General features: G+C 46.3%; 1 protein-coding gene across 2 annotated transcripts; it reads right to left on the bottom strand.

Annotated features, from left to right (window-relative positions):
* Nucleotides 1-814: 814 nt before the first annotated feature.
* On the bottom strand, nt 815-21831 carry LOC309878228 (exocyst complex component 3-like). 2 transcript variants are annotated; one of them, XM_082760502.1, is made up of 12 exons: nt 21413-21831; nt 19214-19808; nt 17303-17420; nt 14100-14174; nt 12271-12371; nt 11432-11524; nt 10246-10378; nt 9530-9640; nt 7886-8041; nt 4709-4830; nt 3135-3320; nt 815-1062 (listed from the first exon to the last, which is right to left on the bottom strand). In XM_082760502.1, the coding sequence occupies exons 1-11, from the start codon at nt 21693-21695 to the stop codon at nt 3140-3142; spliced, it is 1968 nt and encodes a 655-aa protein (XP_082616628.1). In that variant the 5' UTR covers nt 21696-21831; the 3' UTR covers nt 815-1062; nt 3135-3139. The 2 variants fall into 2 exon arrangements, with proteins under 2 accessions (XP_082616628.1, XP_082616629.1); XM_082760503.1 differs by lacking the exon at nt 11432-11524.
* Nucleotides 21832-22450: the final 619 nt, after the last annotated feature.

The following is a 22450-nucleotide window of genomic DNA, read 5'->3' as shown; positions in this document are numbered from 1 at the left end:
TAGCAAAGGAGGGCCTTGAACCAAATCCAGCTCGGAGGTTGTGGCCAGCCCATAGATAACTAGAAAGAAAACTTGGTGTTTTCCCCAGAGGAACTGCCTATTTACATCTGAAAACAGCACAGACCTTGCCCAGAGGCTGGGACAAACAACTCCTTTCACTGCCCACTTCCCATGAAGCTTTCTGCTCTCTCTCCAAAGGAGCTGCTTTCCACAGCAGGAGGAAATTTCCAGAAAACTGAGGTATAAAAATGAATGCAAAACTCTGCTCCAGAGCCAGCTGTGAAACTCATATGAGACGAGCTCCCCATCCCACAGCCAGCACAGCAGGGAGGCTGCCGTGAGCCATATCAGGCTGCACACATCCTACAGCCCGAAAAGAGATGACACAAGGCCAAGTGCTGTCCCCTGCTCCTACTCTTGGGGCTTTCAACCTTGTTTTGAGAAGGGAGAGGCCGCATTTCCCCCAGGCAGGCTGCACCCAAAGCAGATCACAGCCTTCGCATGTCTGGAGCGAGGGCAGCCCCCTCAGGTTTATGGGGGCTGGATCCCTGTGCCCAAGCCCACAGCCCCAGCCTGCCCCATGTCCATGCTCCGTGCTCCCATGGGCTAGGCAGGATGTCCTGACAGTGGGTCCTGGGTCATGGGGCAGGTTGCAATGCCATGTAACCTGCTAGGACACCGCATGGTGCAGCAGTCCCTTGTTACATGCAAGACTGTGTGAAACAAGGGAGGGAAAATGAAAATTTGGCAGGGAGGAACTTTCCTCCTCTACGCACCGTGGTGCCACAGCCTGGAATAACCACCGGGACTCTGCTAAGCAGCAATCTCCAGGCAATTTTGAAGGAATGTCTTTCTGCCATACCCCAATCATCTTCCGCCTGGACTTTGCATAGATTAGGGTTTGGGCTGTGTGGTTTTCCTGCAGAAGCGCAGGAATTCTGTCTTCCATAGCTGCCAGGCATCTTTGTGCATCTGGCTGCGCAAGTCCCCAGAGCTCTCAAGGAGCTGTGATCGCAGATGCTGCCACATGGGAGGGAGAACCTCGTGTTTCTCACAGGGGACCTGAGTGGAAGCAAAAAAAAAAAAAAAAAAAAAAAAAAAGCTGTGTATTAAATAGCACTTATCAGAGCACTTGCAAGAGTCAAATGGCAAAAACATCCCTCCTATTCACAGGGTCCTGAATGAAGCTGTATCAGTGTTTACATGTTGAAAATCTCCAGTTCCTCGGCTGCTCTGGCTAATGCAATCTGTGGGCCCACAGCTGTTGGCAGCATCCCTGTGTCTCTCTGCCCACACTAGTCAAACCTTCTCACTCCTCTTCTGGGAAGTCATTTCATGCTAACACCAAACAACCAGCAATAACAAGTTCCCAAGGTCCTCCCACCTGTGTCTACAGAATGGACAAATATGCACAACTATTGCATGCCTGACTGGGAAAATGCAGGTGATTTTTAGGGGCTGGTGTACCTGCAGGTCGTGCCCCAGTGCACGGCCACAAAACAGAGGGGACAGGATGGAAGGGGACAGGATGGAGGGAGGAAGGTGACCTTCCTTTAAGCACATCCCTCCCGCAGTTCACTATTGCTGCTACCTGTGAGCCTGGCTGAGACTACCAACCTGTGCTGCACATATGCTTCCACCGCACTGCAGCACAGCCAGTTCTGGGATTTAGGGGCCTATTTACCCAGGGGATTTCAGCAAATAGCAGATTAAGTTATTTACAGTGTTTTAAAAACATGTTCCTGAGTATCTTTTCTAAAGCAAAGGTGGTGCTATGGGTAATTTCTTTAAAGGAGGGTGTACAAGTGGGTGGCTGATAGCCAGTTAATTATATCGGAACCAGTTTTCATTAGGAAGAGAACGTGTGCTTGCTTATTGTTTCTCTAATTGCTTTCTCTCCCGGCTAACAGGGTAACCTGCTGTCTGCTTGTGCCTGGAGGCCCCAGGTCAGAGCTCTGTGTAACTCATCCTTGATCTGCTAACGTGGGAACTATAAATAAATGGTGACACTGGAGAGCAGAGGAGGAGGTAGAAAGGGACTGTGTTTTCCAACCTGAGGTACTCAGTCTATTCAGCTTATCCAACAGAAGGTGACTGATAACAATCTGTAAATATTAACTGAGGAGGATTTCTGATATGAGAGGGCTCTGGCCTGGCAAAGATTAAACAAAATTATCTTACTCTGAGCTGGAGCTAGGCAAATTTGGACTAAAAAGAAGCTACAGATTATTTAAAGTGAAGCAAATGGCTGCTTGCTCTCCACTAAAAGCTATTTTTAAACCATGAGGACCTGCTTAGTTTCAAGATCTGATGCAGCTTGCCACCTAAAAAAAGTAATTTGTGAATGTGAAAGAATCACTTGGGAAACCCAAAGGACTGACGTAACGGCCTTTAAAGGTGCCTGGTGATTTGGAGATCTATGAACAGGACTGCAACACGCAGTACAGACTGCACATATAGAATGTATAGAAGAGGTTGCAGGTGCTCCAGATGAGCCCGGCAGTTCACGCTGAGGCAATTTAAGACATTACAGAGACAACCATGCCTCTGACCTCTACCCCTTCTGCCTTCTGCACTTACCTCTAGTGCCAGCAGCACAGCACAGCCATCTGGGCAGGATGGAGCCCAGTTTGGTTAACAGAGCTCTCATGGAGAGGGGAAAGCTGTGGGGCTGATATATCCCTCCCCTCTGCACCAAGGACAGGAGCAGGGGAGCCTCTGAGGGGAAAAACCTTCCGAGTTCCCCTGCCAGGCACCAGCGCTTGCCTGGCTGACCCTGCACAGGCACATATTGTCACGGGCTGGGAGGTAGAGGAGAGGATGCTGCAGAGGAGCACTGCTGCAGGGAGGCACAGGCAGAAGGGAAGAATGAGGAGGAAGAGCCCTGTCTTCTCCCTTGTCCTTGCTGTAACCTGAATCACACGTCTGAGCATTCAGTTCCCCGCACTGCCTACAGCGTGATGCTTCATGACGTGGAAATTTGCAGCTAGAAAGAGGGAAGTACAACCAGTGTATATAGCAACAAGGAGCTCAGGGAGGTGATGTAACAGCCATAGGCATTCCACCTCCCCATAAGTAGGAATGCCTTTGCCTATGCACGTATGCATGTTACCCACAAGCACACCCACACCTACCTGTGTTAACAACAGAAGCAGCCACAGAGTCCATATTTTCTAGGTTTTACTTCTATATCTGCAAAAAGCAAGGTTGCTTCTGTTTCTGTTTCCCCACAATTATCGTGAAATGCCTTCAAGAGAGCAGCTCTGTCTTCTCGGCTGAGCGAGTCTTTGATGTCCAACACGGCACTCAGATGTTCTTCCCTTTTCCAAAGGATAAAAGGGCAGGTCAGTGAAAGAGTCAAGGAAAAAAGCTTGCTTCCTATCACCTGGTATTTCTGGGCCAGACCAACACTTGGAAGATGCTCATAGTGCTTTTTGACACCCTTGGTATTATTTGTACTTGTATTATCTTTTCTCACCTGAAATGGAGTTACTTTTTGGTTATCTGAAGGGCTTTAGGATTTTTATTCTACATAGCATTGCTTTGCAGAGCCAAGCCAAAACCTATTAATATGATTAACAAGCAGGGCAAATGTATCCACAGCAAACACAGTTTTAAACTTACAGACATCCACTAAGATCAAGAACAGTGCATCTACTCACACCAGAATGCTCTCCACTAAGAATTGGATCAAAATAATATTATTCTATTTCCTTTGCACATACATATACATAGTAAGTATACACATATATTTATAGTAAGAGAATACAAACTGTTCTGCTGCATCAGATAAATATCTTTTTAGCTCAATATTGCATCTTCCAAAGAAACAAATGCTTAGGAAAAGATTATAGAAAACAAGCCAAGCATAACATGATCTCTTTGTCTTTCTTTTTTTCATTTCTGGCAGTCTGCAGTTAAGGGACTTCCTTTGCTGGGGGTTATATCTTGACTGTCATGTCAAATAGACGCTGAGACAATTATCTACCACAAATTGTCTGCTCCCTGTTTGAAGCTATTCACACGTTTGGCCTTTAGAGAATCCTGTGACAGAGAGCTCTACACTGTAATCATGTTAACTTGAAAAATACAGTCACTAGCAGAAGACATCAGAGCTCAAGATGGATGTGATAAACAACAGAATTTGAAAGAAATGCAGTTAGCTAAAATCTCATCTTCCTAATAAAAGTTGGCTTTCATTTCTGTTAACAGTTTCCTGAGAGAAATGGCAGTGTGTATTCTTGCTGAATGCACCTAGGATTATGTGGAAATAGTAATAGCTAGAAGAGGACTGGTGAAGTGTTCAACCAAAAGCCAAGTGCTTGGAAGTTACTAGTTAAGGATGGTCCTGAAATCTAGATTTGGCCCACACGTGCCAGTGCTGTAAAATGCACCAATGCAGCCTGCAAATTGTCCATTCAGCTAGCATTTTTCACAGTGTTCCTGCTTTGTTGATAGAAATTTCATCCATACTTCATCCATACTTTAAGGATGGACATTCCAACTGCAGTGGTTAATGTCTGGCAAAATTAAAAACCATGTTGTTGCATCTGCAAATAGGGAGCATTGAGCTCATTCAAAGGTAAGCATTGTGCCTGGCCCCAGCACTCTGCAAAGAGAAAATCTCACAGGACTGATATTGTTATAGATCTTCTGGTGGCAAATAGTAATTCATAAACAAAATTAACCAACCTGTAAAACACCTTACCTTAGGTCGGGAAATTCTTTGAGAATGGGCAGCAGGGCTATTTTCATCCCCTCAGCATTGTAAGTTTGAATAAGTTCTAAAATTGCTTTTATGGGATCCTTGAGGGCACCAGCTGCGGGACCCTGGGGTGAGAAGCAGAGGTGGGTTCAGGACAAGGGAAGCAAAATACAGTGTTAAAAGGTGGCCTCACATCAGACTTGGGATCTCACTCCATGGATTAGGAGCTTTGCAGGACTGTCTGTGCATGTTTTCCCTCCTGGTTAAGAGAAAAGAAACCATGGGCTGCTTCCAGGGTGGCTCAGTGACTACCTGCAGCAGCACAGGATTCCCTTCTGCAGTTCCTTTTCCAAAGCAGGCCTTTCCCTACATCTCCTGTCTTCTCTAAGCCTCTCTCACTCTTTGGGAAATGGTTTCCCTCCACAGATAAGTACAGCCCTGTAGCTGCATGACAACAAGCTCTGCTGGCCACCATCTGACAGTATTTCTGCTGCCCTGGAACAAGCCCAGGGGCAGAAAGTGACCTTGGTGAGTAGGTGAGGGGACACAGATCCTGTAGCAGAAAAACAACAGGAAGCAAGGCTGGACCCTGTGAGGGGTGTGAGCATGGACGGTAGATGCTGCACCTGGCCAGCTCCCTCTAACGCAGAGCACATGGAAGAAGAAAAAAGCCTCATAAATCTAGCAAGAAATGCACATCATTTTTAGTAAAGCTGGAGAAAACAGAACGTGGATGAACTGCCGAGAGAGAGCTTCAGGTCTTGTTCACATTTTTCATTGGTGTGGTAATGCAATTAAATTGCTTCTCTGAATTATTGATGCCGTCACGTCAACAGAGACTCCGTGACAAAGCAAACCTGGAGAACAGGCTGCCAAACTAGGACAGAAGCAGCCCGGGTTGCCCTGATCTCCATGGGGCGTTAGAAACAGCAGGCTGGATTCTCCGTGCAGCTCATCTCTGCATTGAACATAAATCAAAAAAAAAAAAAAGCAACAGTAATATGTGAAGACAGCCTTCTCTCTCTTCCTCCGCACTGCAGGCACACAGCATGTCTAGCTCTGCACAGTGCACAGGCTGTACTCAGCTCCTCATGCACCAGTACTGTAAGGCTTCATACTTGGCAAGCTCACTATTACAAAATGCTAATTAATTAGAAGGTGTCAGATTTTGTTAAGCATGATATAGACAGGAATGGTCCGAGGTAACCAGCGTGCAATCTAAAAAGACAAAGACGAAGTGTCTTGTCAGCAGCGTTTAGGTGCCTTTGACATGCACTGCTCTTAGGAAAGAAGCAAAGTGTTTCCTAATGTGTTCTGAGGACGGAGTGGAAGGAAGAGCCTGAAGAGAGGGCAGAGCAGGGCAGGGAGCAGGTGCAGCCTGTGCAGCAACTGCACAACAAATTCAGCCTGCAGAAGAGCACAGATTTTGCATGCATAACCATGTACCTCATTTGACTGAGTATCAGGCTGTCCCCTGCAAATTGCCTAGGAATTTCCTCCTCGAGATTTTTAGTGCTTCTACATCAAGTAAGAAATGGGACAGAGCAGGGAATCAAGGGGAACAGCACTAATGGAAGCAGACTTTTTTCACCAAAGCAGAACACGGGGTTTTCTTAGATAATTAGATTTCTCATATCTCGTTTACATTATAAAACCAGCTGTCCTTGCACATATCAACGACAGCTGATGCTGAGCACAACATTACTGGTAAACTTCAGAGTTAACATTAAAAAAATCCTCCTGCTGTTCCCAATGCCCTGATATCTCAAGGCACTGACGTGTCTGTGCTTGATCGCTCTAGGAAAGGCAGATTTGCAGCTAACAGCACCGGCAGCTTCCAGCTTTCTGCCATGAAACTAATGGATTAATTGTAATTAGCCTGAGAGTTTTTCAGAGGAGCCTACAAATTATCATTTTTATTTTATTTTATTACTTGGACAAAGTCAGAGTTTCTGACAACTGACTTGCAGCAGGTCTCATATGGGAGAAAATCGATTTCTAGTCCCTAGCACTTGAATTCATAAATCATCAGAATGAGTCAGAATTTGTGGAATTATTAAAACCAATATAGCCGTGAGTTATTATTGGCTCTGTTACAACTAAGTCCTGTTACCAGACTGCCTTTGCAACCGTTACTGCAGTGCACAGTTCAGCTTTCCTATGAAGTGCCCGGGCACTCGCAGCCTGCACTTGCAGAAGAGCTGTGCCAGCGGGGTGCAGCCAGTCCTCCTGCTGGAGCAGCCGCAGAGCAGGCTGTTGGTGTTGCAGTGCCTGCCCTTGGAGAAGCAGGCAAAGCATGTGACAGCACGGTGTGCCAGCTACACAGGATTGTGAATTAAGTGAGGAGGCTTTCTTAGGCTTCCAAAATTGCTTCTGCAATTCAGACCTAGCGTTTTTTCCACATTTTTTCTTCAAAGGTGTGGATATGCTTTACACCCTATCTATCCTTTTTGCAACACATCTTTACCTCGCAATGATGCGAGGTGTTCACCTCAACATGAAGATTCACTTCTCCCTGCAACCATGACCAACCACAACAGCATCGTGTTTCTACCCTTGTGGAAGAAAAAAACCAAAAACACACAGAAATGGCCATGCACTGATCAGCCCAGCTCTGCGAGGCTGGGCCAGAGGCTTCCATGGAAGGGCCTGCAGGGAGGAAGAGGCCAGAGGGACAGATAACAACACACATATCCCGTGTCCGAGGAGGGGTAGCCATATGGGGCAATCCACAGAGAAGGTGAAGCCCCAGAAGCTGTGGAGCAGCTGATTCAGTTCATCATCGCAGGCTCGAGGGAAAGCATGAGGGGGGAGCACAGCTCTTGGGATGTGCAGGCACATTGCTCTCCTGCATACACACGGCAAGGCACAGAGAGCTTGCCTGGGGGAGCTGACAGCTTTGGAGCTATCTTACCAGCTTAGAGGAATGTGGCTCATTCTTATTTCAGTGTCAGGAGTGTGAATCTTGCCTGCTCCAGTCACACATTTCAAAACTATAAACTAACAGCTTCTGGCAGATCGGAAGGGCTGTCTTCCAGCACATCTGACTTTCATTTCTGTGAAGCTAAATGCCATTGTGGTAAGACCTCTTAAGATTTTCTTTTGCCTTCAGAGCCTTTTCCTCTTCTGGTACTGATCTGCATGACAGAGAGCATACCCATAACCATATCAAAGACTTACTAAGCACTCTTTAAAGATGGTTTGCAGTGTCCTGTGATCTTCTTCTATCTTGCTGACAATCCTCTTCCTCTGCTCAGAAGATGGTTTCCTGGAAGTGGTCAGGAGGGCTTGCACATATTCTGTAATAATGATGATGTTCACGGACCTGACGAGGGCCTGTTCCAGAGCAAAGAAGCCCAAATTAACTTCCCTGTACTGAGCAGGACAGCGAGCAAGCAGCAGACCATACCTCTAGGATTCTGACTAATGTAGACAGGTTGCCCATGTAGACGGGTGTCCTGTTTCACTGCTTAAGTATCCTTTCAAAAAGCCTGGTCTAACACATGCAGTATGTGGATGACACTGATGAGTGTGGAGACATCCAAACAAAAGCAATGGGACCAGGTGGCAGAGCCAGAGGTCACACTCATGCTCCAGAGCAGCAAATAACACTTAGCTTGGCCCCGAGCTAACCACCACATAGCTTTGGGATGGACTGCAAAGCAAGATCCAGCCTCCCTGGAGCATCCCTGCTGGACACATCTCGGGGCCATACCCCTGGGCACACAGATGTGGTTGGGCACAGAGAAGTCCTGGGAGCACTTCTGAGCCACACACAACCTGCTAAGAAACCTCATTGCTAAGGCCGTGCAGTAACTGAAGAGGGAGGCAGAGCAAATGTCTCTAAGGGGAGATGGGCTGCTGCACAGAAAAGCCATTTTCATTAGCAGTGGAAATCAGACCAGTTTTAGGCTGCGGTCCAAGGGTACAGGAAATCCCCAGCCCTGCCCAAAACAGACAAAGCAAGGGACAGACAGCTCTGGTGTAGCGCTCCACCACTGAGCTGCTGCTTACCGCAGCACTAATGTGACACAACGTCCAGGGACAGGCCCTGAGCAACATCAGAATGGCTCCCAATTTTTCTGTTCCATTACATTTTTCAGCATTTCAAAATGTTAATTAAAATCAGCACTAACAAAAAGCCTGCAGACCTCAGAGGATAAAAGAAGGGGAGCCAATGCCTAGTGCTCCATATACAGCACAGCAGCAGTGAATTCAAACTCTGTGCACAAGGAGATACTCCAGGTACCAATCTTCCTAAGGGCCAGACTCTAGCATGTTGTGAGACACTAGGCAAATTGTTTAGGCTACCATAAAAGTGAAAAATGTAGGTACTCTGTGCAGTTGTACTTTGCTAACCCTGACTGATTTACATGTAACTCTACCCGAGAGACTACATCCTCTGGGGATGTGGACTTTTCACCAATCCATGGGACCCTTCTACCAAAGGGATAAATGTGCCTTACTACCAAAGTTGAAGCACATTAAAAACTGTCAGGATTCCCAATATAATGCTACTGGGGCAATGGCAGTGTCAGGCAACCCGATGTTCCCACATTCCGTTTCCCCCTTCCTTCACGTCTTGGTTTCTCTGCTGAGATTACAGGAATGTCCTAGCTGTCCTGGTGAAGTAGATATCCAACCCTGAGGAACTGGACTGAGGCCACTAGATCTTGAAAAGCCCTTTTAATGATAGACAAAATGGTAGTTTGGATTAATGTGGAAATACTGTGTAATTTGGAGGTTCATGGACTAGTTTTAGTAATTTGCTGAATAATATCTCATTCCTACTTTCTTACTTATTTCTTTATTGTTATTTCCTACCTCATATATGTCTGTTTTTTTCTTCCCAAATGCCAAAAAGCTTTGCTTTAAGGATTCAAGGATGTGGTTGAAACCACTGTCACATTTTTTGAAGTGATTCTTCAGTGTTTCCTGAGGAAAAGGGACAGACAGAGTCAAAGAGTGCACATGTGGAGACACCACACAGGCTACAGACGTGGATTACTCTGCTTCCGCTCTTTCTGCTCTCAGAAGCAGACTCCTCCACAAGCTGTGGCATCCTGTTCCTTCATGTCAAAGAAAAGCAAAAACATGAAAGACAGCAACAATTCAAAATCAGGAAAGATGTATTAAATTCTCAAGCCCAAACCTAGAAGATATAAAATCATGAAAAATGGGTAGCAGTAGCTCTAATCCTGGGTAAAACGTATCTGTGTGATATTAGCTCTGAATTATCGCTGCTCCAGGAAGACACCCAGCTGCAGGGGATGAATAGGCAACAAGTGGAGCTCAATCCTTGGGGTCTGGGTCCCCAGGGGAAGCATGGGGTACCTATTTCTAGCACAACAGTAAATACTACAAACAAGTGGAACTGGAAAAGATGAAGCTGTCAATATGCAGCTTCAGACAAGGCAGAGGAGGGTATTGGCCTGAAGATCAAACCATGTTTTAATCCTTTCCAAATCAGGGCACGAAAGTGAAGGGGATGCTTGCCCAGCAGTATGAAAATATTCAGTGCTGATATGGGTCTCCCATACCTTGACTTTAGAAGTGACTGTCTGCAGAAAATGCTCTGTAACCTCATCTTCCATCCTGTATAGAAATCCTTTCACCTTAGCATCCTGACCAGTGCTGGCACTGCAAATGTATGTTAGCTTACACCAGGCGGTTCTGTAGCAAAAACAAAAAGGGATATGGAAACAATTGATTACATCACATCAGGCTGTTCTCTCAGATCAAAACTCTTCCCACTACAACCATCGTGACTGTCTGGATGTTTGGATATTTGGCATGTGCTGGGGTGTAGGGCAAGCACAGGGTCTCAGTGACCCACAGATACCTACACGTAGTTTGGACAGCCCACATTAAGATGCTGTCACAAGGACATGAAAGCTCAAGTGCATAAAAATGCCACTTGTACCCATCACTAGTGAGCTTAGATGAGTAAAAGTGCTGGGATTTTCAAAAAATGAGAAGGCGTTAAGTGGCCTTGACAAAGAGAGGGTTGGTGAGCATCCTGTATGCCTTTGACACCCTTCAAATACAAGACGAACAATTACATCCCATCAGAACAGTCTTCAAGTCAGCAAAACCTTGCTAAAATGATCACCAATTTGAAAACAGACATTTTACTTTCTGGAAAAGCTCATCGTGTAACTTCATTTTCAGTATCTCTGTGAAGAATTACATAAAAGAGTCTCATCAGTACTCAGTTAGGGATCCAGCAGCAGCAATGTGCACATACATCAAACAAAACAGCTACCGAGGCTCAAGGCAGCGTTCCAGTGTCGAGGAAGCGCTGTGCATATGGTGGATCTGGGCGTTTTGCTGACTCCAGAGATCCTCAGATAATTTTACACAGGAAGAACAGAAGCAACCTTGTTTTCTCCATTGCTGCAAGCACTTCTGAAATTAGCTTGTAGGTGCAAACAGCCTCCCCCAGCCTTCTGTGCTTTATTGCTTCCCTCCTTCCTAACAGCCCCGGGGAAAGCCTGGTGCGTTCAGCAGGGTTTCATTCAGCAAAGCACTTAAGACCGGGCTTACCTTGAAGTACGTAAACACAAGTCTCAGCACAACATTTACAAGGCTTTCCTAACGAGGGAGAATCGGGCATGGGAAGGGAACCACAGCACAGCACCCGGTGGGGCTGGCCAGGATGATGTCCTCACAGAAAATTCAGAAAATTAACTTTGCCTCCTGTGGCACTGGGGTCTGGTTTCTAACCTGAGAATGCAGCAGTTCTCAAGGATCCGTAAACTGCTGGAGATCCCAGGGCAGTCATCAATCTGGAGAAAGTTTCTTACTTCATTTTCGTAGCTAAATTAAAAAAGAAAGACATCTTTTTAAGCTGGTATGCTCTGTAACACATCTGGCAGCCAACAGGAGAAGTATTCTGTGGTTACTTGTATTCTTGCTGCACATGGTTTCAGTCCCTGAGGGGGGACCTCGAGCAGGACAAAGATGGTCTCTGTCCTGCCCAGCTGGTGAGGAAAGAGAGCACAGAGATGGGATGGGGACAGCCCCTGAGCTGCCTGGGTGCCACTTCTATGGATTAAGAAGCAGGAGATTTGTCTTATCATTGCTGTTGCTGCAACACTTGCTTCTGGGAAGCAACTCGGGCTTTGCTGATAAAGCTGCAGAACAGTAAAAGCCTCAGCGTGCATGCACAACCCACATCTATTGACCACTTCCTCACAGCCTCAGGCTCACAAACGGCTCCTGGACAATTCTGATTTACAGGAATTTCCTTCCCATTATAATGTGCAGAGCAAAGATCTTAAATCTCATCTCCTTCTGAAATGCTTCACCTACTACCAGCAGCATTTATTAGCATTTACTGCCTGGCATGGTACAAAGGGAGGGAGATACCTAAAACTAAAATGCAGACGAAGGGAGCCAGAAGAAATGGCGAGAAGGCAAGGGATGAAAACAAGGCATGTGTCTTCTGAGAGCACAGCTCTCCCCCTTACAGGGAGCCAGGAGAAAACACCATGCCTGGGAAGCACAGGCAGGGTAGGAAGGGCCATGCCTGGCCATCGGGCATGTAAATAGCACCCCCTTACCTCTGCAGGAAGCTCAGGCACTCCTCCAGGCACACAGCTTCCACCTTCTCGCTTAGGCTCTCGCTGATGTGCTGGGCAGCCTCCATCTTCTCTCTGAATATCTGTGGCAGGAGAGGAGAACGGGCCAAAGCTATTTTTTCCTTATACAGTGAGCAGGAATGCATCCCATTCTTTGCTCTGCTGCAAATCCCTCTGCCTGCTAGGGAACAACTTCTTTTTCAGTTTTGTGTGACTGGAAGTATTTTTAGGAGCCTGCTTTTAACGCCTGATCCTACAACTTTGCTACCACTGCTTTTGCTGCAGGGAGCAGGGTGGTGTAAAGTCCTGTGCTCAGAAGAAAGTCTATCCCTACAAACACTCTCTGCCATGTCCAGCATTGCAGCTCACAGCACACCAAGATCTGCTGCCCGTGGGGACACCTGTGGGTCTGTGCACCTCTCCCTCACAGATAAATTTGGGTGCAGCCACCAGAAAAGGTTAGGCAGCCCAAACGGTGTACCCTGGGCCTCTGTGGGGGATGTCTGAACAAGGCAGGTGCCAGGTGCCCAGCTCCAGCCCTCAGGCCTGGCACAGGCTTTAAGCCCCGCGGTGCCTGTTTCACCCCTCTGGCCCCATCCAGTGGCCCAGGTGCCTGCAGCATTGGGGCTGTGCCAGACAGCCCCAAACCCATCCCACGGCGGGCAGGCTCGAGCAGGTGGCAGCTTAACGCCATCCATTAGTTGCTCCGTGGAAACAAAAGCTTGCAAAGGGAAGAGAGCCAGATGGATAAAGGCAGCCAGATGGACTTGTGTGCCGTGCTCTCCCGATGCTCTGGGAAGCATCAGCGAGAGACAAAGGGTGGCTCACATTGGGAATGTATTTTTCCACTGCTCACAACAGATGTAAAAGTTCACCAAAAGGGACGGGATAAAACACAGCTCCCCAAAGTGTCAGGAAACCATGGATGATGAGTTTCCACATCACCTTGTTCGTTTGCTATCTGATCTTTAGGTGTCAGCCTGAGAAAATTGAGGAGGCGGTAATTTCATAATGGTTGCCAATTTATCCAAGCTTTTTCATGACCAGCTCCAGATCATTCGAAACTGCCAGCTACGTACACAACACAGCAAAGCCACCTGTGCTGAGACATGGCCAGATGTTGGAGATAGGATGATATCCATATAGGATGATATCCACAACATATCAGCCGATACGAGGGCCGTGTCAGCTGGCCCCGACCTCCATCTAGCATCACTTGAGTCCACACGTAAACTCCAGGATTTATCTGAAGCCTCCTGCAGGTCTTGATCCAAATGCCCCCTGTTCATAAATCTGCAGTATGCTTCTGCGATGCCCTTTGAGCAGCCAATTTCGTTATGCTCTGGAGTCATCCCTCGCACTGCCTAACCAGTCGGGGCAGCAGGGAACACACTGCCTGCCTTTGCACTGCCAGATGAGGGGATCTGCCACAACCCAGCAGCTCTCTCTTGTTTTATAAGAGCACTCTGCTGCAGTGCAGAACTCACAGAGGGTGGACTGGCTAACTTACACCACCATTTTCCTTAGGGGTAAGTGGAAATCCAGGTGTAAATGTAGCTTCAGCATGAACCAGCTAATCTCAGGTTCATCCTTTCTTTAGTTAGTTTAGGTTTCCTTACACGTACACAAGAGAAAAACAGGTTTGGGGGTAAAGAGATGGAGTTTAAATATGGCAGCTAACTTGCAAGGTTGTTACACACTGAGCTAAACCAGGACAAGCAAAACTGGATCTTGCCAAATACCTACAGAGTTGTGAGCAACAACGTGACTGCCCCAAAGGGTGTGAGCTTTTCAATTACCCCCCAGCTTACCTGAACAACTGCAGCATCTGCACAAGGGGTTTTCCCAATCTCAAAAGCTTCTTCCAGGGCTTTCCCTACTTCCTTCTAGATACATATATATATTAAAAAAAAAAAAAAAAGTAGTTGAGATGTTGAGATACAATGGTATTTATAAAGAGTTAGGTTTCCCAGCCTCTCGTTATGCATTTGGACTAGATGAATTTCTGCCTCCGTTTTTTGGCCGTCTCATTTAACCCAAAGCTTGGCGATTTTCCAGCTGACCTAATAACATTGTTCTGCTTTGTTCTGTGTTGTTTGTTTGAGTTTAAAAGATTTGCAGCTTCCTTTCATCCCTGTGTCAGCTCGGGTTATCTACAGCTTTCCCTAGTTAGCTTAGCTCAAATGAAGGCACCCACACAGCAAAACAACATTTAGACACAGCGCTGCGCTGCCAGCTACTGCAGCTGAGATTTTCCACCCTTCCTAGCTCCAGCCAGCACCCACATGAACCAGCCAGTACTAATTAAAAGCATTCCTTCACTTGAGCCAGGGACGTGTGAGTGCAAATAGGAGTCGGGTTAGTGTTTAGAGCTACTGTCACAGAGAGATGAGCTCCATGAGGCTGCAGGATGGGAAATTTCCCAAGACTTGGCTGGCTTGTGTTATTTTGAATAGACTATAAAAACAAAACTAATGCTGCAGAGAAAGGGCTCATTGCTTAAAACACGATCTGACCTTCATAGAAGCTTTAAACTCAAAAGCCAGGCTCATTTACTCATTCATTTCTGCATCTTTTGCCAAAGAAATAGAAAGAATGTAAAGTCTGACATTCCCCTTGCGTCTTTGTTCTTTTCTGGCTGATGAATTAGGAAATTTGTGACTGTCACTTAAGAATTTCATCAAAAGTATATTCAAAACAACTGCTCTGCCATATTCATTGAAAAAGCATGAAACAAAGGCAAACAAGCAGTTGTAAACAACCGAAGGAAAATTCCTTTCTTCCCGAGCGCTGCTATCACCTGACTGTGGGCAATTGTGTCAACGCGATGTGCTGAGATAACAGATACCAGCCGGGCTGCACAAACATTTCTAGCCTGCCCCACTGCAAAGCGAAATGCGTCAGTTAAAGTCAACACGGAGGTCTTGTTCCATAAGGGGGCAAAGCACACATTTAGTTAATCTCTGCAAGGCAATGACTTGTTGAGACAGATCAGGCCATGTCAGAATTAGCACAAGGTTGCCCATTTTTAGCCCTTGTGGTGAAACTGGTAACCCAGAGCTCCAGCATGGAGGGGACCAAAACTTCTAATGTAACAAGCAGGCCCATAAATAACCTCCAGCTTCTTCCTCGTCCTCCCTTTCTGACCAAGATGTGGTACCTCGTGGCGTAAAAGCTTCAGGTCCACGGACGGCCAGCCCATCAGTGTTAAAGGCCCAGCCAGCTGCTGCCTCTCGGAAAACACATGGGACTGGGTTGTAATTTCAGCATCTCTCATTTGTCAAATCACTACTTTTTTAAAAACATGCAAGAATTTAACATCCTTGTGACCTATGCCTCGTTACCAAATGTCAGAATTGGCTAAGATGTTCAACACGTGTGGGAGCACACCACTGACGAACCAGCAGGCAGAACTACTGCACAGCCTTGTTCATTTGGTCCTGCCATCTCTGCTTTTAGGCAGAACCAGTTTTGAGCTGAGGCCACAGAAGCAGGGGACAGAAGTTCATTTTCCACCTCTCAGTATTAAAATGAACCCTGATGTCTCACTGGAAGGTTTGCCCCTTGCTCATGCCACATTCCCCAACACATAAGGATGGGGCTGAACATCAACCCCGTCTATGGCACCGTAATTTTGGGTTCACCAGCTTTGCACCCTCAAAGGCATGCAGGCCCCTTGCCATAGAGGTGTCACTGCTGAGGTGACGCTGCCTGTACCCAGAGCTGGCCACGTTCCCCACGAGGAGGTTTGGAAGTTGTTTGGAAACCCACATGGCATTTGAGCAGCCAGCACCCTCTGATGTGGTCACAGCTTTCATCACTTCTGCTGAAAATGCTTTTAGTTTGCACAGGTCCGGGGCTGGCACTCCCCGTGACAAAGCCAGGTATTCACAGGCAAAGTAGGCTATTTCTTATTCTGCTCAGACTCTTCCCATTTAGAAAAATGTCATCCATTGAAGTGGCAAGCCCAGCATTGTATGATTTACAGTCACAGTTACACATTATGATCACTCAGAGATAACTCAGGGTATTTGCTCAATGTCAGCTCCCTATGCATTTGGAGTAATGAGGTGTCGAACTATCCTGGAAAAAGAAATTGAGGAATAAAGAAGGCTTTATAAGCGATGCCGCTGAGCTGAGAGAAAAGACAAGCACTGTTTTTCCATATGAAGTGAGCTCAGGTCCACAAAAGACTGAAATTCTTCATCAGTGTTAGTCAGTAGCTTGGAGGCTTTGTCAGTGACTCAGTGGCATGCTCTGAGATAACCTCAACGGCACTACCCCAGTGTAGTCATTTCCTTCACTGAAATACGTGCTAAAAACAGCCCTTGAGAACATGCGGTCTTCCCCCGGGGTAATAATTTGAAACAGCTCATGGATGCTTAATGTCAAACACTGAAAGCAGTAGGTTTTAAGCATATTGTCACCAGCTGGCGCCTCTACTCCCATGTTTATGAAAACCTTAGTGGGAAATAGACTTGAGGAGAATCTCTGCAGCTTAGAGCCTTCCCCCTCAGGTGATTCAGCAGTTTGCCATGGAGTTTCCCTTCCTTTGCTCAGGGAGGGGGGGGCAGGGAGGAATAGAAAGGGAAAGTGAAAGAGAAGATGCCTGTGGTAACTTCTGGTGTTGCATTTGTAGGCTTTGAATCTAAAAGGCCCTGCTGAAATTTCCAGACACCATGGTTTCCTCTGGAACTCCCCACGGTTGTAACACATCTCCCCTGCTTTGCTGGTGCACCACGTGCCTAGAGGCTCCTCAGAGGGGGAGATTTGCTGAGAAAAGGAGATGCTGCAGCCCCTGAACTGGGGTCATCTGTGGGACTGCAAGGCAGGATGCCTGGCTCAGCCCTTACAGAAGGTCTGTGCCCCCTGTGCACCAGCTGCATGTTTTTTTCTTGTGCTGGGCTCGGGAGATAATCTTTGTTATAACCTCAGTGGTGCCAGTCTAGCAGGCTGGAGAGGGCTGCGAGGGGGTGAGTACAGGCAGAGTGGGGTAAAACTACTGAGCTCTTACCCGGGTGACTGCAAGTAACTTTTCCTCTGTCTTCAAAATGATCCACATGAGACTCTGTACATCAAGGGCAAGGCTGTGCTGGGAGGTCTGCCTGGGTCTCAGGCACGTCCCGCTGCCGCTGCGTGCAGAAAACAAGAGCTCAGCTTCCCAGTGACTCGCAGCCCTTCTCCCACCTGGCACCCTGCTCTGTGCCCCTGGCTCACCCTGCACACAGCAAACATCCAGCAGTGTTTGCAGCACTGGAGCAGCCCCAACATGGCCGAACATCTCTTTCATACCCTTTTGCTGACTATGATTTTTTTGCTGTTTCTTTTCCTTCTTCCTATATTTGCTGCCCAAATTATGCTTTTTACCCTCTGTTTCCCTCTCTCCTTCCCTCTCCCGCTGCTGAATTCCTTCTTGGGCTTGGGCAGAGCTATGCAAGCCCACTTCCAGACATGCACAAATTTACAAGTGTAAGATATTCCACTTGAATAGAAAGTGGTCTATAGTAAAAAGCACCTATAGATGAGGATAATTGCATCTACACATGAGCATTTACTAAGGTTGTAACTGTATTCAGGAGAAGAGTCCAAATTGTTAAGACTGTTGTTATTTTTCCTAAAGTCAGTCTGGCATCTCTTCTCATTTCCATTTTCTTCACTGTCTTCTGACCCTAACACACTCACAGGCTGCTCTTGCCTTTTTTTTTTTTTTTTCTTGAAGAAATCCAGCATTTGCATAACACATTTCACATTTTTTCCTGTCTCTGAACCTTTCTTTATATATTTAAATTAATTAGTTATTCACCTCCGATTTCATGTAAGTTTTTGATATTTCATCAATCTGTTAATCTTATCCAAAGCCAAAATTTTACCATTTTAAACCCGTAAAAGTAGCAGTAGAAGGGATGCATCCTGGCCTCATGTCTCCCATATCTCTAAGGACAACAAGCACCAATGTGTACCCATCACCTGTCCCAGTCCTGCAGAAGCTGGTTAGGGGAAGAGCCCATCTGATGAACTGATTATCTGCTGCCCAGGTGTTTATGGTGCAATTAATACAAGGAACAGAGAAGCTCTAGGTGGGGATGGAAGCAGCCAAACAAGCCAAAGCACTGAAAACTAGTAGGGAATCAGTAGATCAGAGCTGTTAAGTAGCAAAGTAACCATGAACACAGAGAATGAAACACCTCATCTACCATTGCAAAACAAAAAGAAGTCACAAGAAAGCAAAGTAGCTCCAGGCTTCAATGACACCTGCAGGAATTCTCGGTGGAAAGCTTTGAATTTGCATTGGGCCAGAAGGTCCCAGATATGCTGCTTTTCAGATCACGGAGTAAGCCACAACCATTTTCCCAAACTTGGGTACGAATTAAATGATCTGCTGTATTCTTTCCTGTGGCCTGAGTGCAGGAAATATGGAAAGAACTGGTCAGACTACAAGCCAGATAAAACAGCGAGTGAGCCAAGGAGACAACAAAAGAAGCCCACAGAGCATAATGCTGACATCAAGGCAAAAGTAAATTATTCTGGAGTAAATGGAGCATTCTGGAGCTTGCTAAAAAAGGCTTAATAGGAGAAAAGAAATTCCTGTCAGCTTGCTCAGGAAAGGAGGTCTCTGTGCACATGTCCAACAGAAGTCCAGCAGAGAAATTGTATCTGCATACATCAGGGAAACCCCTGCGTCCAGTACAAGGGATTTAGACAGAGGCAGCAGTACAACTAAAAAGCTTCTGGTTCTGAAAAAAAAAAAAAAAAAAAAAAAAAACAGGAGAAAGAACAGGCACTGGGCAAATCTAAACCCAGCAAGATCTGTCTGGTTTTATGCCCTGAAAATCACTGCATTAACAGGAAACAGGGATTGTGCTCAGAACTGAAGAATAGAGAGACACAGAAAACCTGTAAAGGAAAGATAGTCCTTCAGACATACCTTTTGTACATCTTAAGGCACCATTCATAAACCACAAGACATTGGCTGAAGGTGCAGTGCTTATTGTCAGTAAGGGTGGACAGGTGAGAGGACAGAGAGGCATGGCAGCACTGGGCATAGGTGACAAGCAGTCCTGCTTCCCTGAAGAAACCGCTTTTGTGTTCCAGGTTGGGAAGAAATGTTGTTTCCAGCTGACTCAGGTGCTGCTTTAGTGCAGCCTCATCAGTGTTACTCATGGGAACAAAGCGGGGAATCTGGGCTGCCATGTACTGCGTCAGTTTCTCCTCCAGATCTTTCTTCCAGAAGTTTGGGTGCCAGGTGGAGACGGACTCCATCTCCTGGTCATGGCCAAGCCACTCCTCTTCCTTCTGCTTCTTCCACTCCAGCGATTCACCCACCGACTGCAGCGGCTCCAGGAGCACCCTGTCACTTCCAAGGAGGGTTTCTCCCACCACAGCCCACATTCGTTCAGCCAGCAGCATATAAAGTGACTCAGACTTCCCCACAGCATCGCTTCCAGAATGCTCCAGATCAGAAATACAATTACAAGCTTGAAAAAATTTTCCTTGCTCAATGAATTCACAGACGGTTTCCTCTGCAACAGAGAGAGCAACAGCTCAGCTTGATGTTTGTTCACTCCTCTATAGGACCCATCACTTTAATATCCATATATTGAAGTGTATAGTTCACAGGTATCCCAGAAAGCCTCAGAATCTATAAAAAAATCACCTCCCTTACTTAAGGCTTAGCACTTGCACCTCTCACTTTCCTCAAGGCAAGCACTCTTTCTCTCTTCCTTTCTCCTTGGGGCTATCTAAGCCTGCAGACACATCTTCTGCATCTTTCTGTGACCATCCCAGATCCTCCTGTGGGCAATGCGGGTTTATGAACATCAGTCTTTCATTAAGGAAAGTACGTCTGGGCCAGAACAAAAGCATTACAGAAAGGACATCTTCTGAAGGAGCACACAGCTGAAAGTCAAGCCCAGCAGGAACCCTGGCAGGACAACGTGCTGCAAAGTCTCTTGTAAGGCCTCTCCCTCCTGCTCACAGCCTCCCACAGACGCACAACGTGTCACTTGTAGCAATGCAGACCAGGGCCCTCTCTTTACCAAGGCTCTTGAACTAGGCCAAATAGCTGCGTGCACTATTTTGTCCAAAGGTGAAAATCAAAATTTGGGCTGTCTGCACTGCATTAGCAATAGGAATTCACGACTTTGGTGTCTGCAAGAAGCCGTGGTGACCGAGCCACTGCTCTGATCACCAGGCACCCTGACAAGACAGTGAATCTTTAAAGTTCAGATGAAAGGAGAAGTTTTTCACTGCTGCTTGCTTCCAAAGCATTTAACCATCACACTCAATCCGCCACTAAGAGTTAAACTAATCTCATAACAGCTGCACAAGGCAGTAGTTTCTTTTCCTGTGCCTTTTACAGATGATGAAGCTGAGTAACAAAGTGTTAACAAGGTTTCCCAAAAGACAGCTGGAGCAGAGCCCAGAAGAAAACTTAAATTTGATGAGGACCCATGGAAAGTTAAGCCAGGACAGAAGCAGTGAGACACTGCAATCAACTCAGGATACAGCTTTGGGTGTGCTTAAAGCAAAGCATGATAAAGCATTAGCTTCAATTATCTTTCACACGTATCCTAACTTTCTTCTGTGAAATAACATATCTGTGTAGTTAGAATTAAATTAAACAGGGCTGAAGGGAGGAACATGACACAAAACGGGGATGGGGTTAATGCAAGGATCTCCAGCAAATAAATGGGGAAGCTGCTCAGCAGGGGGCTTGCAAGCTGCACTCACCCTGCCTCAACACATGCAACACATGGAAAATGTTTTCTTGTACAATTAAGCCATGTACAACCCACCTCCCCCTGCCCATCTGTGGAAGAACAGCACAGTCACACCCTACAGGGTACAAGTCAGACATACATCATCCTTTTTAGAAGATGCATCAGGAGTCTTTGCATTCCTAATCTAGGAATGGCAAAGAGAAATACTCGTGAGGCAAAGGGGAAGAAACACAGAAATTTCAGAGGAAAAACCGTACAGCTGAAAAAGGACAACAAATTAGTTGAAGGATGGTTAGGAGAACACTTGTATCAGCTATTCCAGAAACTAAAGAAAACAAGAGTCTGCAGAGCTGGAGGAGGCTGAGAAGGTCTAGGACTGGAGACAGAGATATCTTCAAGGTTACCTGCAGGCGTCTCTCCCTCCGCTTCCTTCCTGTTTGTTCCCATCTTCAGCAAATTCCCAGCCACATGTTCACTTTCAGCCTTCTTTGCTGCTATCTCTTTCCCACTAGCCACAGCCTTTAGTAATTTGCCTGCCACAGTTTTTAGTTTTCTTTTTCTCTTTGTTTCCAGCTTCTTTCTTTCCTCATGCCCAGCCTTGGGAAGCATCCTTGCATTTTCACCTGCCCCTTTCTCCCACTTGTCTCTTCCTGTGAAGGTCCCCCAGGAATACATCATCTTCCTCATGATCCAAGCAGATCCAGATACTGAAAATACTGTCAGAGAAGAGCGTTAGCAACTCCCCTGTGCAAGGTGATGTTTCAGGTAAAAGTTTAGCAGCTACTTCCCAGAGAAGTCATTTATCCCCAGATTTTTTTCTCTGGGCGGCTACAACCTTCAACTGCCTTCTAAGAAAGCTAACCTGTTTCCTGCCCATGATGAGTGAGGAAATTTTTATAGGCTGCCAGCCCTGTTATGTAATCTTTCTGTTCTAGGAAAAGAATGTCAAAAACCTCATACACGATCTAACCACCAGCAATGGGGGAAAGCCAGTGGAATTTTAATCGTTGTATAATGACTAAAACACGTCGCCTGCTGCCAATTATTTCAAAGACAAGCCTATCGGTTTAAGAGAGTTTATTATTAATAGTTTCTGTGAAGCACACGTCACACTCCGCACACACCATGTGTGCCAACTGTAGGTGAGCTGTTCCCCTGCGAGGACATCACTCCTTGCTCTGGAGCCAGGTTTTTCCCCACCTCTCAGAAAGCCAGGTGTTAGCCGAGAGGGAAGCGAACCTGCAGAGGAGAGGAGATGTGTTGGGTTTCGTGTTCAGCAGCACCCTTCAGAGGAGATAAGGGTGATCTCAAGTTTATGGATTTAACAATTTTCTAGCAACTACACACAGTATTATTTTATATTTATATATACATAACTTGCATACCGTTACAGCAATCCATAGTGAAAGACAAAGGAGATTAATGCCCACCCAGTACAAGGA

This window comes from Aythya marila, assembly GCF_965140915.1.
Source record: "Aythya marila genome assembly, chromosome: 5".
Lineage (NCBI taxonomy): Eukaryota > Metazoa > Chordata > Aves > Anseriformes > Anatidae > Aythya > Aythya marila.
The sequence above is the reverse complement of the archived record's forward strand: the minus strand, read 5'-3'. Positions and strand labels throughout refer to the sequence as shown.

Excerpts from the sequence above, each read along its gene's own strand:
- LOC309878228 (XM_082760502.1), bottom strand. The coding sequence starts at position 21,695 with ATGAGGAAGATGATGTATTCCTGGGGGACCTTCACAGGAAGAGACAAG. Across the intron at positions 11,525-12,270 it reads TGCCTGAGCTTCCTGCAGAG|CTACGAAAATGAAGTAAGAA; the intron begins GTAAGGGGGTGC and ends TTTTTAATTTAG. Across the intron at positions 8,042-9,529 it reads AAAAAACAGACATATATGAG|GCCCTCGTCAGGTCCGTGAA; the intron begins GTAGGAAATAAC and ends GCTCTGGAACAG.